General features: G+C 46.0%; 1 protein-coding gene across 1 annotated transcript; it reads right to left on the bottom strand.

The window, feature by feature from the left end:
• Positions 1 to 5700: 5700 nt before the first annotated feature.
• LOC124655787 lies at positions 5701 to 16503 on the bottom strand. Its single transcript, XM_047194631.1, has 14 exons — positions 16351 to 16503; positions 14962 to 15013; positions 13320 to 14059; positions 12329 to 12517; positions 11194 to 11357; positions 10824 to 10920; positions 9845 to 10146; positions 9479 to 9605; positions 8143 to 8435; positions 7808 to 7958; positions 7038 to 7461; positions 6736 to 6947; positions 6159 to 6545; positions 5701 to 6045 (listed from the first exon to the last, which is right to left on the bottom strand). Exons 1-14 carry the CDS (start codon positions 16501 to 16503, stop codon positions 5974 to 5976), a joined length of 3363 nt encoding a protein of 1120 aa, XP_047050587.1. The 3' UTR covers positions 5701 to 5973.
• Positions 16504 to 17405: the final 902 nt, after the last annotated feature.

The following is a 17405-nucleotide window of genomic DNA, read 5'->3' as shown; positions in this document are numbered from 1 at the left end:
ACACATGGATGGGGGAAGCATGGATGGTCGATGGAGAGGCGTCGGTGGTGATGATGGCGATGATCTCCTCCAATTCCCCGTCCCGGCAGGGTGCCAGAACGGAGTTTCTGGTCCCGAGATTGAGTTTCGCGATGGCGGCGGAGTTCTTGAAGTCTTCTGGCAAATTGGACGAACCCCCGTGCGTTTTTAGGTCGAAAGCTTTAAGTAGTCCAGAGGGGAGCGTCGGGGGCTGGCCGAGGCGGCGTCACCATAGGGCGGCGTGGCCCAGGGGCCCACCATGCCGCCTTATAGTGTGCGCACCTCGTGGCCCCCCTCCGTCTCGTCTTCTGGCTCCGTAAGTCCTCTGTGAAAATAGGCCCATTGCGATTATTTCCGGGGATTTTCCTGAAAGTTGATTTTCTGCACAAAAACAAGACACCAGGGCAATTCTGCTGAAAACAACGTTAGTCCGTGATAGTTGTATCCAAAATACACAAATTAGAGGCAAAACAATAGCAAAAGTGTTCGGGAAAGTAGATACGTTTTGGACGTATCAGTGCCCCATCATGGCACACCCTTCGTCAAGCTTTTATGTTTTTTTTTGATAAAGGGAATATATTAATATCGGTAGATACCAATTACACCCAGCCTCTACAACACCGCACTACCCTAATGGTAGTAAGGATGCACACAGCCGAAAAAAGAAAAGGAAAATTAAGAAAAAGAAGTCCCACTACGGTACTCCAGACCTAGCAACGACAGTATAACCGCCACCAAAAAAACAGCTGAAATCCAGGCTCTCCACTAGTGATGCCTCCAAGAAGGGAACAGTGCACAAGCGTCGTTGTCGCCCGATCAAAGGATATTAGGTTTTCACACTGGAGATAGTCCCCGCTCTCAAAACAATGCCTTCAACAAGGTCATTCCCAAGCACAACCAATTAAGTTTAGACCTTGGATTTTCACCCTGAAAGGTAAGACTCTGAACTGCACATGTGTTGCCGCCCCCACTTGCATACTGCTGCTGCGAAACCCAGAACACCAAGCAAGTCCCTCAACAGCACAGAGACTCGAACCTCCATTTATAATCCTCTCAATCCAGCCTTCACGATATTCCCCGCCTCTGATTCACGATGGACTAGAATATCATCTGATGGCAGCACAGAACAGAGCTTCATGATGTTGTGCAGAGCACGCAGTTGGGAAACCCCAAGAGGAAGGTATGATCAACACAACAGCAAGTTTTCCCTCAGTAAGAAACCAAGGTTTAATTGACCAGTAGGAGAAAGAAATCACTTCTAAAGGTGTTGATGGCTGACTTTGGTAGGACGCACTACCGGTGTCAGCAACAACGTGAAACCTGCACACAACACAACCAATATACTTTGCCCCAACTTACAGTGAGGTTGGTAATCTTACTGATTTTGCTGAAAATAAAGGATTAGACGTATAGTGTGGAAAGAGATGTTTGCTTGCAGTGAAATAAAGAGAACAATAATTTGCAGTAGATGGTTTTATCAATGTAAAAGAAAGGACCGGGGACCACAGTTCACTAGATGTGTTTCTCCATAAACATAAATAACATGTTGGGTAAATAAATTATAGCTGGGCAATTGACAGAATAAAGACCATACACACCAAGATGATTACTATAAGATTAATTTGAGCATTACAACAATATTCATATACCGTAATCCAACTACATCTATGACTAATAATCCACCTTCAGGTTAGCATCCGCACCTCTTTCAATATTAAGTTGCAAGCAACATATTATTGCATTAAGTAAAGTGTATAAAGTAAACAATAGAATTATCCTTGGATAAAGTATTGTTGTTTTCTCCCTAGTAGCAATAGCACATCTACAACCTTAGAAGTTATTGTCACTCTCCCAGATTACTAGAGAAATGAACCCACTATAGAGCATAAATACTCCTCTTGGAGTCACAATCACATACTTGGCTAGAGCATCTACTAGCAACAGAAAGCATGCAAGATCACAAATAACATATATAACAGATCATAATCAACTCAATAATATTCAATATTCATCGGATCCTAGCAAACACAACATATATAATTACATAAACATGATCTTGATCATTATAGGCAGATCACAAGATCTAAACATGAAGCATAATGAGGAGAAGACAACCATCTAGCTAATTCTATGGACCCGTAGTCCAGAGATGAAATACTCACGCATCACTTCGGAGGCGGGCATAGTGATGTAGAGGCCTCCGATGATGATCCCCCTCTCCGGCAGAGTGCCCGGAAGAGCTTCAGAACCCTCTCGAGCTAGGGTTGACTATGGTGGCGGCGACGGAACTTTTCATGGATGGAGGCTCGGGTATCTTGGTTTTTCCCGAGGATGTGAATTTATAGGTGAAAGGGCGACGTTGGTGGGCGCCCGAGGGGCCCACACCATACCTAGGCGCGACCAGGGCGTGGGCCGCGCCTAGGGGTGGTGTAGCCACCTCCTAGCTCTTCTCCGTCTCTTCTCTGGACTCCGTCTTCGGGTTGGAAAAATAGAAGGTTTGACTTTTGTTTCGTCCAATTTCGAAAATATTTCCTGTATAATTTCTCTGAAATACAAAAACAGCAGAAAACAGGAACGTGTACTATGGCATCTTGTTAATAGGTTAGTTCTAGAAAATACATAAAAATGCCATTAAGCGTAAACAAAACATATAGAAATTGGTGTAAAACAAGCATGGAGCATCAAATATTATAGATATGTTTGCAATGTATCACTTTGCGCTGCTCCCTCTAGCACCAAACGGTCGGAATAAAAGCATGGGTGCGCAAGACCGAATACCACCCGATCCAGTGAACTCTAGGCATAGGGTGCGCCGTTATATTCGTCGGCGGAGCCTTCCGGAACTCATCACTCCGTCCAGATTTAGACGAACAAGCCTCATGCATGTCTTTATCTTCGCACAAGAGAGACTCTAGTCCCACCACCATTATTCAGGTCGGGCCCCGATGCCGCCGACCATCCCAGACCAGCTGTGGCAAAGTGGTGACACCAAGCGAATGGGCAACGCGTTGCAGCTGGTTGACCCTCCACCGGTGACAACCAGGAGGCTCATTCCTTCCTTAGCCATCACCGGCTTCCGCGCCTCCCCACCTCGCCACTGGGACACAATAGCAGAGCAAAAGACTCACCACGACCATCCTCAGGACGACCATCTCTAACGAAGAAGAGGGACGCCTCCGCCATCCAACCAAGGGTTGCTGCCCCGGGAAACCTCATGCTGTGGGAGAAGCCTTGGAGCACCACCTCGCACCGACGGGAGGCGGGGAGATGTAGTAGCGCAGATCGAGGACCTGGCCGCCGCCAGCCACCACTGGCTTCGACGAGGGTCTTGGCCGCCGCCACCCAGTGCAGTAGGAGGAAGATCCGTTGCCGCAGACACGCCCCGCGGACTTTGCCCAGCGGCGCCACCAGCGGCGGCGGGGAGGTGGGCATAGAAAAAGTGGCAATCTTTCCATTCCGGATGGTAATAGTAGTGGAGGCATAGAAACAGTCCATGTCAATCTCGGCACATGGGTTGCCCATGCCGACCCATAGCTTGTTTGCGTGCCTCCGCTCGAGCCATGGCCATCTCAAACGAAGGGCACTTGCTAATTTCTCAAGGTATAGGATGCCCAAGCCACCAATATTCTTTGGCCTACACACTGCCTCCCAATTTAGTTTGCATCTGCCTCCGGTAACCTCTTTGGTGCCGGCCCAAAGAAAAGCACTCTTAATTTTATTCATGGAGGCAAGGCATCACAGTGGGATCCTTACTGGTGTTAGATGGAAAATTTCTTGAGGTGAGGATGGATTTGACAAGGGCTCCACGATCGGCTGCATTGATGTTCTTGCCATCCCAAGTGGCAAGCTTGCCGGCCATCTTGCCCTCAAGCGGTTGGAGATCAACTCTTTTAAGTTGCCAAATCAAAAGTGGAAGCCCCAAGTATTTGATAGGGGAAGCACGAATGAACGGTAGCCCCTCAAACACCTCGTATTAATGTCACGACAATTGATAGGATAGGAATGACCGAGCTTTTTTGGAAGTTAGAGCATCTCGAACAGACGCTGTAAAAGGCGCGCGCGGCAAAAAAACCGCCTGTTTGGCGCGCGCGGGCGCCCGCGCGAAGCTCCAGCAGACGCGGGAAAAGGGCGCGCGCGGTAAAAAATTTGCTGCGCCCGCGCGTTTGCGCCATGCCACGCGGGAAAGTTGCCGCGTGCGCTGCCATGCGCGCTATAAACGCGACACGCGTGAACGCGCCAACTGCCTGAATCTTCCGCGTGTCGCTCCACCTCGCTCTCTCTCCCCTACCGATCTGCCTCCGCGCCGACGGTCCGCCTCCGTCTCCGGCGCCATGCCTCCGCGCCGCCGCTCCGCCTCCGGCTACCACGGCGTCCGCGCGCGGCCGTGCGGCCGCTTCGACGCGGAGATCCGCTCCGGCGAGGAGCGGATCCAACTCGGAACCATCGACACCGCGCATGAGGCGGCGCGAGCCTACGACGCCGTCGCGTGGCGCCTCAGCCGTCCCCGCCGGCACATGAACTTCGACGACGTTTGGACGCGCGAGCAGGCGGAGATGCTCGCGCCGCCGTTGCCGATCGTCACGACCGAGCAGCGGCGCCGCGCCCGCGAGCTCGAGCAGCGCCTGCGCGTGGCGGAGCAGGACGAGCGCGTGCGCCTCGAGTGGGCGCGCGCGTTCCCGGAGGACGTCGCCGCCATGGAGGCATTTTACGCGCAGAAGAAGGAGGCCAAGGCGAAGGCGGTGGCGAAGAAGAAGGCCGACCGCGACAGGCGCCGCGCTGAGTCGGCGGCGAAGAAGGCGGAGAGGGCGGAGAAGGCGGCGCGGAGGGCGAAGAGGGCGGAGGAGAAGAAGAGAGGCGCCGGACCGTCGACGAACATGCCAACCTCCTCCTCCTCCTTTGAGTGGACGACCACTCCGGACTCCGACATGACTCCGACTAGCGGATCGTCGGACTTCGATTGGGAGGACTCCGAGTAGTATAGTTTAGTTTAGTTTAAATAAAATGTCGGTATTTGTCGAACTTTTAATATATTTCGTAATTTCAGTTAAATTTTCGTAATTTTATTTGATTTGTTTGATCCGTTTCAAACGATATACAAAAAACTAGCCGTTCGGGTGGCGGCGCGCGGGCGCTGCATTTTGGCGCGTCCGGCGGGGCAAAGTTCGGCAAAACGCGCAGCAAACGTTTACAGCGCGTCGGAAGGGAGGTATAGCGCGCCGAAATTTACAGCGTCTGTTGGAGATGCTCTTAGTGTGTAGCGAGTTGTGTACTCTGAAAATCCAGTCTTGTCACTTAATATCTATGCGTACTGTCATAAACTCAAAAGATGATTATTTTTTTGAAGTTTTCAAGCATCACACAATTGGTTAGCTGATTTTTGCAAAAAAAAAGGCATAATTTGCAGCGGGATGCAGACTTGGCTGAAATTTGACAAGCATAACCAAAAACACAACTTGCTGAAGCAGTATATCACAATGCACAACATAGAGATCACAGCCACGACAATGCATGAGAAAGGTAGCAGATTAATGCAACATGTTCACCATGTTTTGACCAATTTACAAGCCACAACATCTAACCATAATAAACTAACCAGTACTTCTGAAACATAAGGTAGCCTTGCTTGCAACATCACACCAGAAACCAAACTAACATAGGGGTTCTTGCAAGAGTTTGGGAGATGGAGCTGGCAGAGGAGAACCAAAAGCTCGCGAATTTCCAACAGAAAAGGCACTATCACTAAGTAATGGTCACATGACTGGCGCCGCCGCCATGCTGATGATGTAGACGTTCATGGTGGGCTCGTTCTCGTTCTCGAGTGGTTCGAACAGGCATATGTCACCATCATGTAGCTTGTTTTCTCTAACAAACTTCGTCCAGCCACCCTGTAGCAAATAATTTTTTATGTTTTTCGTGTTGTCGATGTAGAGATCGACTTTCCAAGTGCAAGTCTTCTCAGGTCTCTGAAGTATTATTGTCTTGCCCTTTGCTTGAGAGATGAGCATCAGCATAGCTCTTCTTGACGTACTAGTTTTGTTCGTTGCATATTCACAAGGCAGATGGTAAGCTGTCAGTAATTAAGGAAATAACATGGATCCATTATCTATTAAAATAAACAGCGTGGATCGAGCAGAACTTACAATTTTGGTCCTGTTCCTCCGGATAAGGGACACATATATTTCAACTTGAGGCTGAATAACCTGGAGCTTCTCTTCAATTTTTCTCTCCTGCTCGCTGGTCAGCTTGGTATGTGATGTAGTCACATACATTTTTTTAAGATGATGGACTGTTATTGTTACTCTACCATCGCTCTTGGACACTTCGAAGGCACAGATGTCACCTTCCTGTAACTTATTTTCACGAAAGAAGCCAGTCCAACCAGTAGAAATGATGCATGAAAGGACGCATGTGCCATCTGTGATAACCTTCAAACTGGCATCGCTCGTTTTGCTGTTTGCAGGACGACAGAGTTTGATGGTCTGGTCTTGATGTGGAAGGTGCTTGACAGCATACTCCTTGCTAATGACCTGTTACAAATGAATGGTGTAGTTAGTGAATTATCTGAAACTGTAATTTGCAGTGTGCTAGTGTTTCAACAATTTTCATGAAGTTCTAGCAAGATAGTCTGATCATAGTCTTCATTCAAGAAGTTCTGAACAATGTGTGACAAAATCTAACCGAGCCATTGATTGATTCTAGAAGCTAATACAAACGTACCAGAAATCCATTTGACGCATTTTTCTCGTTCATGGCTGCGACATAAAATGAAACTCCAGACCTATTTTCTTTCACAAGGTCGTCGACTCTTGCCTTCTGAGTTCCAGTCAGTTTACAACCCATCTCTAAGATGTACGGTGATCTAGTGGATCCCTGAAGGCTACCTGAACTCCCGGGGTCCTGAATATCTTTTGAAGATAAGACATTTTCATCTGCACAACATCAAGCAGGAAAGCAGAAATGAGAACAAAAAAATAGTAAAACAGGGAAAAAAAATACATCAGTAGATATGCACACTCAACTGTTCAATTCTAAATTGGTTTTCTGTGAAGGCGAGCCTGCTGGAGTCATCTTTGAAGTTTTATTACTGTGATCCGAACCGTCATCCTGACTTTTTCTTTTGGTAGGTAGTGATTGATCATGAACAATGTGCCTTTCTTGGACATCAGGTCCACGGTCCATCATAACGCACGACAACTCTTTCTCACAACCACTCTGTTTCAAGATCCGCACTTTGAAGTGGGAGTTCCCACTGTATGTAAAGACCAGAATGTAACCCAGTTCAAGTTCATAAGCATTGGCAAATTTTGCCCACCCTGATCGAAAAACCAACTCATCATGTTCCCTGGCAACCTGAACACTATAAATATTACCATCTGGGACTTCTAGTTTGACTTCATCAGATACGTGACCTCTGAAATTAGTGCTGAACTTTTTTGGTATGGCCTACGTGAAGAAACAAATGACAAAGGATCATCGACCATCCAATCACCACAGAGGAAGCTAAGTTATTTATAATCCATCTTATGTCTATATAATTCAATATGAGGCAAACAAAAAGTCTACTATGTACTATCAAACTTTGATTATCTGGGTAAGTTGGTAAACTTTGTGAAGTTTAATTTTCAAATAAAGTATATATGATGTAGCCAAAATTGGTTCGTGAACTCCTAACTTCACCATCAGGATCATCATTTTCTAGCATTGTATTTTTTTTTTTGTGAAACAACACGTTTAAAAACAGTAGAAAATATATTTGGTGCACAAGAAAATATAATTGACAAGGTCTTACCATTTCATCCTTGAAATTTTCAATGCACATAATAACCTTGAAGAAACACCAGTCATGACCATCCATGTGCCAATAATGGCGCTTAACACTTTCTATGCATATTGTGCATGTTTCGTTCATCCTGTGACCATTTAGTGCACTCCTTCCATATCTGTTGAGATGAAATTGTTAAGAGTATTAAAATAAAACCCACACGCGCACATACACAGGTTCATATTAGTAAGTACAAGGTAGGAATTTTGCAATAAATCATATATCAGATATGACACCAGGAATGCACAAAGTTATGCTTATTGGTCACGGAAACATAAAATGTGACTACAGTTACCACTAACCTTTCTTGGACACAAGGAGTAGTGTTCTTCACGAGACAGGATAACAATTTATCACAACCACTTACATTGAAGATTCGAACTTTGAAGTGGGAATTCCCACTATATCCAAACAACAAGATATCACCCTCTACAAGTTCACAGGACCTAGCAAATTTATCCCATCCAGATCGAAGGGCAAGCTCATGCTGTTCCTTGGCAAGCTGAATACTATATGTTCTGCCATCGGGCAGTTCTAGCTTGATTTCTTCAGGTATTCCCTCTCTGACATTGTTTGCAAACTTTTTTGGTATGATCTGCAGAAATAACCAAATGAGAACACTTTGTTACTTATGAGATAAAACAGTCGCTGTAAAGGCAATCAAGAGCATGTACAAAATTAATTTGTCACATCAGATCAAAATTAGTTTTTTCCAGAACAGAATATAGCTTGTGAAATATTTTTTCTATTAGCAACTAGCCAACCACCAGTTAGCTAATATTCATGCATATTCAGCTATTCTAAAACCAGGGAACATCCACATAGCCTAGTGGTATACGCGAGAATGTAGTTACTCAGGTACTACGCTGAAATCCCATTCCCCTCCTTAGAAAAAATGATACTTCTCTTGGTAATCTCTTTTATATGTATAGAAAAACAGGTTAGTGTGGCTAAATTCACTAGAAAATCAAAAGGAAACTTATTTTACACATTTTTACTTCGGAACATATGGTTACTGAGACATGCTTCATAAATCATTTGATTCAACAGGTATATTATCTGAAATTGTTTTGAAATTCCCAACTTCAGCATCAAATTTACAAACATTGCTAGCACAGTTTCTCACCCCCCCAGAAGTAATAATCTTATAAGAGTGAATTCCACTTTTTACCCTGTAGTTTTGCATTTGCGACACTAATTACCTAGCCGGGTGTAAATTTGTGTAGATTACCCATTTTAAAGGCTTTGTACCCTTATTTTTTGGTGTGTCCCCATTGGGCAAGGTATTAGGTGATGAGCAGGGTCCAAAAATATCAAGATGTTAGTGATGAAGGGAACATATGGATTAAACAAGTTTAGGCATAAATCGTCCATAAGGACCTTCTATATTTACATATTTTATCGCTCCACATCGACGTATCATACCTATTCTATCTAACAATAACAAGTAAAATGATAAATTAGGCCTAAACCGTGTTTAAAGTCTTCTAAATGGGATATTTCGGTACATGTTCTACTAAATGGGGTAATATGTACCACAAATGCACAACTACAGGGTAAAAGGTGGAATTCACTCATCTTATAAACTATAGAAAACATATCTTGGTGCACAAGAACAGCGTAATTGACATTGATTACCAGTCCATTTTTTAACTCATCGACACCCATCTTGACCAAGAAGAAACGAATTTTATCCTTGTGGTGCCAATAATCAAGTGCAGCACATTCCTTGCACATCATGCGTTTGCTCCTTATGTCACCATGCCTACCATATTAGTTCAGATGAAACTGTTATAGCGAACTTTAATCAGATATTCACGTGTAGATGCTTTGCACATCCGCACATACTGCACAAAGTAAATTCACCAAGTACATGATAAATAACAAAATTTAATCATAACGGCAGGGAAAAATTAGCAATGTTCCTAATTTATAATGGTATAGGCAAGAATATCGAAAATCGATAAGAGTCCACATAATTTTAATTGCAGCTTAGTTGCCAACCTTTCCTTTTGGAGTGACTGCATATCATGATTATCATAAGCAACACATGATAACTCTTTCTCACAGCAACTTTGATTGAATATTCGAACTTCAAAGCAGGAGCTTCCACTGGACTCAAACAATAAGATGTCACGCTGCACGAGGTCATATGCGTTGACAAATGCCGCCCATCCAGATTTAAAGACTAGGCCATTATCTTCCTTAGAAACCTCAACGCGATATGATTTACCATTGGGCACTTCTATTTTGACTTCATTACATATATGTTGTCCCATAATTTTTGCCAACTTTGTTGGTACATTCTGCAAGAATAAACAAATGGTATCTTATTGAATCTAAGAAGATGGTTCCTATACAAAGGCCCATTTTATTTTAACAAAAATATGATTAATTTAATCTGCAGGAACATAACACACTCACAGAATCAAATCAAATTGTAGCTGTGTCAGTACCAAGCAAATAATAGTTGAGTGTGACCAAATGAACGTAGAACGGCAGTTTTTTGATTAAGTGGGGGGAAATATCACAAACAACAACAGATGCGCTAAACACTAGTTCATCGTCATGCCCAGAATTAATTTTTATAACCAGATTAGTGCTGGAAACTTTACTCCCCCTTCTGGGTTATTTTCTAGAGTATGTTACTGGATTCACGCTGCCTCTGAGGTGTGACTTTGTCCACTTAAAGGAACTTTCACTACACATGTTCTCTAACATCATTTAAAAGAAATGGAGGTAGTACTACATAGGCAAGTTTATGCATGTTAAATATTCACAGAAAATTTATCATACAGATAAGCTAGGAGAATTGTTTTGACGAAGAATATACATGAGACTCAGTTTTGAAACTCACAACTTCATATCAACTATCAAGTCTATCAGATGGCTGGCGCACTATTTCAGTTCTCTCAGAAAATGCTGGTCTAAGAAATAAATGAGACGTCTTGCTGCACAAGAAGAGAGCAGTATGATGTCGTACCACGAAATCACAGATGAAACTCTTTTTCCAGTCACCGTTGAGGTGCCAATTATGGAATACGATGCACTCGCTGCATCTTGTGAAAGATGTCGTCATCCTGTAACCACAACTAGCACTTAATTAGGATCAAGTTGTTAGAGAAATTTTGCATATATATCGGTTCTTTTGAAATTAAAGAATAAATTAAAGAATAAATTAAGAAGAAGAAAGTTTTTTAAAATTAATAACCGGTTCTTCTCGTTGAAAAAAAAGCCAACCAAACAAAGATGCAACCATGTTGTCAAGTCCTTGAAAACTATGGTCCAGATCCGTTGGATCTAAATTAAACCTATGGTCCAGATCTATCGTGACCGGTCAGGGTTGACCTCACCTGGCGTGGCGCTGAGGTGGCGATGACGAGGTGCGGGCGTGCGCGGCGTCGACGTTCCGGTGGTCCTCCGGCTCGGACGAGGTGTGGCGCTTCGGGTGGTGGCTCGGCCAGAGGCGGCGCTCGGCGGCTCCAGCGAACTTGGTCCCCTCGGCGGTGGCGCTGCGCTGTGAGGAATGGACAGAGGAGAGTATGAGAGTTTGAGTGTGAGGCGGCGTGCGAGAATTGAAAGAGCACGAGAACGAGGTGGCTTTAAAGGGCCGTTGGGGGATGGCCGACGTCCGCGCGTGCAAGCACATATCTCGGGCTGGAGGTTGAAGAAGAGCGCCGACAGGTGGGTCACGGGCGCGTGGGTGCTCCTTGGACTGCTGCACCACCGCTGCTACCGGCAGCCGCACCACCCGCCCATGATATTTCTCGCACGCCGCCTGTAGGACGATGCATGCCGGCCCAGCGCCACGCCGGGTACAACGTCCGTCCTTTTATCACAACAGCCACTTCCACTTGTTGAGCATCATTACTAGTTAATGTGTTCCTAGTACATTTTATGCTCTTGGCTTGTTAGACCAACAGTTCAGTTCAGGGGTAGGATTTCATCCCCAAAACCGCAAACCTCAAATTCGGGTATCTAGACCACTCCAAGCGCGTTTTGAGGGCCGAAAAACGGACGCGCAGTCCAGACGCATATTCGGAAATATGCTGTAATGCGGGGCGCGTTTGGCGCGTCTGAACTGCGCGGCTGTTTTCCCGCAACCAAAACGGAATACAAAGGGTTTTGCAAAATAGTACAATCTGAATTATTACACAAATTGATACGACAAATAAAACAATAATCCTAGTTATTACAGAAATGTTTATTGTCATACATTACAAACAATACAAATTGGAACAAATGTTTTGGAAAAACATGAATCAAATGGTACAACAACAAATGGAACAATGGTTGGGAACACAAATAAATCCTATTTGCCATGCCTTTACCAATGGTGGCGAACGAGATGAAACTGTTTTGCATCCTTGTCATTCTCAATCAGACGGTATGTTTCAAGAAAAACCTGCACAGTATCTGGATTTTTTGCAGGTTTGACCCGGGTGCCAACATTATCAAAGAAAAAAAATGGGTTGGATATGTCGGTACCTCGGCGAAATAATCGCCCATGAGCAAGTTGTGTCCGAGGGCGCGGTTCCGCGGGACGCACAGATGCCCCATGGTCGAGCCCTTCCGCTTCTTCGGCCACACGTCCGTGACTGCCGCCGCCACGAGTATCACCGCCGTCTTCTCCAAATCGTCGTCGAGCAGCTCCTCCAAGTCGGAGGAGGACGAATACTCCAACAAAAACCGCGGCGAACCATCAGAGCTACTGCGGCAGATCCGTGGCTGCGAGGAGCTTGGGAAAAAGACTTACCGGCCGACGGCGAGGCGAGCGCGTCGGCGTCGATTCTGGCCGATTGGTGGCTGATTCGCGGACGCGGAGGGCCTGCGCGCGTGCTCCTACCGGTCGGAATCGGAGGGGAAGGCCGGATTTGTGGCGGCGGTTGGCGGGAGGAAGAGGAAAGGGACGAGTTGAAAGTTCCTTCGCGCCAAGGGGGGAAATGGATGGAGGCCGCGCTCGCCAGCCCCTTCAACCTGGGAACTTGCGGGGCGGCCGGATTTTTTTTTTCGGAAATGGGGGTCCGATGCGGGATCTGAACGGTCCCTTTTTTACCCTCTGAACTGAAAATCGGCGGTTATTATGCGGATGGGGATCTGCTAGAGATGCTCTTAGCATGTTAAATTCGATTTTTGCTGTTGTGACTTTGTGAAGTCGCCTAGTTATGTAGCCTGGAGGGAAAACTGGAGAAATCGTAATGATTTGTGCATCGATGTGAATGATGCTCTTGCTGTGAATTTGTGCATCACAGTACTACTGATGCTTCCTGTTGTAATATTAGGGAAAATTTGTGTAAGTATATGTGTTTTTATCTTATGATGATGCACTTGCGAGCATCATGCGCAAATGGTCTTTGATTTTGTCTGAAATGGCAACTTACCTATTGTCAGCTTTGACTGTTTTTTTTTTTTTGATAGTACTGCACTTTATTGATCAAATCATCATAATGTCATTACAAAGTGCATCCCTTATACACACGGGAGCACCAGAACGCCACACACTACTCTCAAAGGACTCACACTCCTTGGCTAGTAAGTGAGCAGCGACATTTGTTACACGGTAGACATGGCAAAACTCACAGAGAACAAAACCTTTGGACATCAGCTTGATATCTTCAATCACCGGCCCGCACAAGGAGCGATCAACCTCCCCTGATTTAATGCGTTCGATCACCGAGAGGCAATCCGAAGCGATGATGATCTTGGAGAATTCCTCCTCCTGGGCAAACGAGAGTGCACGCCGAACAGCGATGGCTTCCGCAATCTCTGGCACGACGACCTCATCGTATCGCTCGCCGCAAGCGGCAAGGAACGACCCATCATGGTTACGAGCGACCACGCCGGCTCCCATACGTCTGGACGTCGCAAAGATGGCAGCATCAACATTGATAAGAACAGTACCTTCTGGCGGTGGAGTCCATTTGGCCCTGGATGAGGAGGACTCACACCTGTAGGTAGGAGCTGTCTTGTATAAATTGTTTAAAATCATCTCGACATAAGCCTTCGCCTTGGCCGCAGTAGCTCGTGGATGCATCGGAGTATCACCTTCCCGGGCCTTGTTCCGTGCATCCCAAATGCGCCATAGAACAACCATCACAACTGTGTCTTCCACGTCCGAACAGCGGTCGAAGAAATCAAGAACCCATGTCCGCGCTGAAACAAACCCCCTGCGCTTTAGATGAATATTGAACTCGGTTTTGATTTCCTTCCACACCTCACCTGCAAATTGGCAGAACAAGAGGGCATGCTCGACGGTCTCATGTTGTCCGCAAAAAATGCATAGGGAGGAGGCCGGAATACGACGCTTCTGGAGCTGATGGCCACAAGGTAAACAATCGTGAGCAAATCTCTATGTTGTGATTTTCATCTTCCCAGGAGCTATTCCGTGCCATAATTTCTTCCAAAGCTTTGAGTTATCTCCCACAGCAGACGATGAACCACGACCCGCACGGCTGCGATCAGAGGCAAATCGTTCTGCCCGAGCTAGGTGATAGGCAGACCGAACAGTGTATGTGCCAAACCGTGAAAAAGGCCACGATACAAAGTCCTCGCCGCCATGTCGGCTGATCGGAACCTGAAGAATCTTGGAGCATATATTGTCAGGGAACAAGCTACGGATCAAATCAGCATCCCACGACCTTGAGTCTTCATGAAAAAGGAAGTCCACCGTCAGATCAACATCTAGGGGAACTTAGGCCCGGTAGAATGTCTTCTCTTGACGTGAAGTTACAAGGTTATTTGGTTAGGCCACTATTTAAGAAATATTTGTGCAATTTTCTCATTGCACAACAGTGATTTCTCATTTGCATCTGATTGCAGGCTTTAATCTACATATGGGGGCTTATTTTGTGTCAGGTTCTGCTGGCGTGAACTGGGATTGTTATTGGACCACACTTCCGTTTGTCCAGCTTTTGATGACATAATATATGTCAACCGTGAAACACTTTGGTTTGTCATGTGTTGACCTTCAGTGCTCTATATATTCTGCACGCTCCTTTTAAGTTACGAGACGGGAGAACATGGCTGGCCCGAACGGGAAGGGTAGTACCCCTGCCACCATTCGCTTGGCCTCCTCCCCCTTTCGCAGCGTCAAACTCATCCTCTTCACACCTTCGCCTTACCAGTCTCCACCAACTCCCGCTCCTCCACGCCCTCCTCCTCCACCTTCTCATCCTCTCCCAACCACGACGAGGTCCAGGAGAATTAGGGGCACACGATACAGCACTACAGCCGATACCATTCTCTTGGGTTAGATCTCCTCCAAGTTTCGGATGCTCTTCGGCATCACCACCTCCAGGACCTCGCATTGCCTCCATGGAGAGGTTGGACGAGGAGAGGACAAGGAGACAGGAGATGCGCTAGAGCAGGTCCCCTCCCACCTCGCTAGCTCCGTCCTATATCGAGGCCGTTGGGATCCTTTATCCTTTCCTTCTTCTCTGTCTTCCCTGGATGTCTCATGATATATTCTACATGCACTAGTAGAAAAAGGGGTTTCCGTCCAAGCCTTTAGTGCCGGTTTCCTTATAAACCGGTACTAAAGGGTGCATTAGTACCGGTTGCATTGCCCAAGCCTTTAGTACCGGTTCGTAAGGACCTATAGTACCGGTTCGTGACACGAACCGGTACTAAAGGGTTTGCGTCAGCCAAAAAACTTTTAGTGCCGGTTCGTGACACGAACCGGTACTAAAGGGCTCACGAACCGGTACTAAAGGGTAGGCCTTTAGTACCGGTTCGTGTCACGAACCGGTACTAAAGATTTTAGTATTTTTCCAGAAATTTAGAATTTAATTTTTTTTAAATTAAAATTAATAATTATAAGATTTTTTAGTCCTAACATATTACTATTACTTTTAGCAAATTATAAGATTTTCAAATTTTCAAGTTTTAATTTTTGCAAAAAAAATTAAAATTTTAAAAAATAATTTAGAAAATAATAATTAAAAAAGTTAATTTTATTTATTTATTCAACATTATTATTACATCATTAATTTTTTTTATTAAAAGAATTATTTGGAATTTAAACGATAAAGAAGTGTGACATCGACCAACATGTTAATAGGATTGATATGATACTACTATCACATACATGCGCGCGAAGCACTTGGAAGTGGAACGGGATAGAACTTGGAAGTTAAGCGTGCTAGTGCGGGAGTAGTGTGAGGATGGGTGACCGACCGGGAAGTTTGACCACGGGTAAGTAATTTGACTAGAGACTAAGTGTAGTTAGAGACTAACGGAAATACTAGAAATTCTAAAAAAAAAGAGGGTGTGAGAAATAATTAGAAAAAATAGATAATTCTTTTTAACGAAATAGGCTTTAATACCCCGGGTTCCTCCGTGTCCACGTGGAGGCACCTTTAGTACCGGTTCGTAAGGAACCGGTACTAAAGATGGGAGGCTTTTAGTACCGGTTCCAAAACCGGTACTAAAGGGGTGTTTCTCTACTAGTGATGTTAGATCTAACAACCTAGAAATAGAGAAGAGAAGAGAGATTAGAGGAAGAAGCAAACCTGAACGAACCGCAGCCCCGCCGCCGCCTGACCCCCGCCTCCTAAGCATGCCGGCCTTCCGGCCATCCACCTCCAGTGAGCCTCCACCACTGCAGCGTCCAGCCGCTGCGCCGCCGCCGCGCCGCCGCATCCAGCCGTCCGGCGAGCCTCCATCGCGTACAGCCTCCGCGACCAGTCGTCGCCGCGTTCGGCCGTCTAGCGAACCGGGGCAGAGGCGGCGCGCCACCGTGAACATCCAATCTAGCTCTGTCCGGTCGCCGCCACCCTCCTCTAAGATATGCTCCTCCAGCGCCTGCTCCCGCTCTCACCTCCAACCTCACTGAGCTCCATCTCCATGGCCGGGTCAAGCCGCCGCCATCTCTAGAGGAGGAGGAGGCAGGGATTGGGGGAGGACGGGAGGCACGGGATTGGGGAGAGGATGCGATCTAGGTTTTCATCTCTCGTCTGTGGACATGAGAAGGAAGCGACCGAACGAGAGGACCTGCCTGCCTCTCACTCTCGGGCCCCGCACGTAGAAGGCCCCACCTGTCATGGAGTCTTTCCGAAGCCGAACAAGTGACAAAAGTTTTAACTGATCGGACGGCTATGGTGAAAAGTGGGAGTGGAATTTACTGTTTTTTTTCGATAAAGGGAATATATTAATATCAAAAAGATATCAATTACACCCAGCCTCTGCAACAACGCACCACCCTAATGGCACTACGGATGCACACAGCCAAAAAAAAAGGAAAAGAAAACTAAAAAATAAAAGTCCCGCTACAGTATCTCGGGCCTAACAACAACAATACATCCACCGCCAAGACAACACCTGAAATACAGACTCTCCAAAAACGACGCCTCCAAGAAGGGAACAAGGTGCTCTAACACCGTCGTCGCCCGATCAACGATCTTAGGTTTTCACCCCGAAGATAGTCCCCACTCTCAAAACAATGCCTCCAACAAGGTCATTGCTAGGCATAACCAGCTAAGGCCAGACCTTGGGATTTCACCCCGAAAGGTAGGACTCGAACTTCACATATGTTGTCGCCCCCACTATCATACCGCTGTTGTGAGGC

This window comes from Lolium rigidum, chromosome 5 (assembly GCF_022539505.1).
Source record: "Lolium rigidum isolate FL_2022 chromosome 5, APGP_CSIRO_Lrig_0.1, whole genome shotgun sequence".
Classification (NCBI taxonomy): Eukaryota; Viridiplantae; Streptophyta; class Magnoliopsida; order Poales; family Poaceae; genus Lolium; species Lolium rigidum.
The sequence above is the reverse complement of the archived record's forward strand: the minus strand, read 5'-3'. Positions and strand labels throughout refer to the sequence as shown.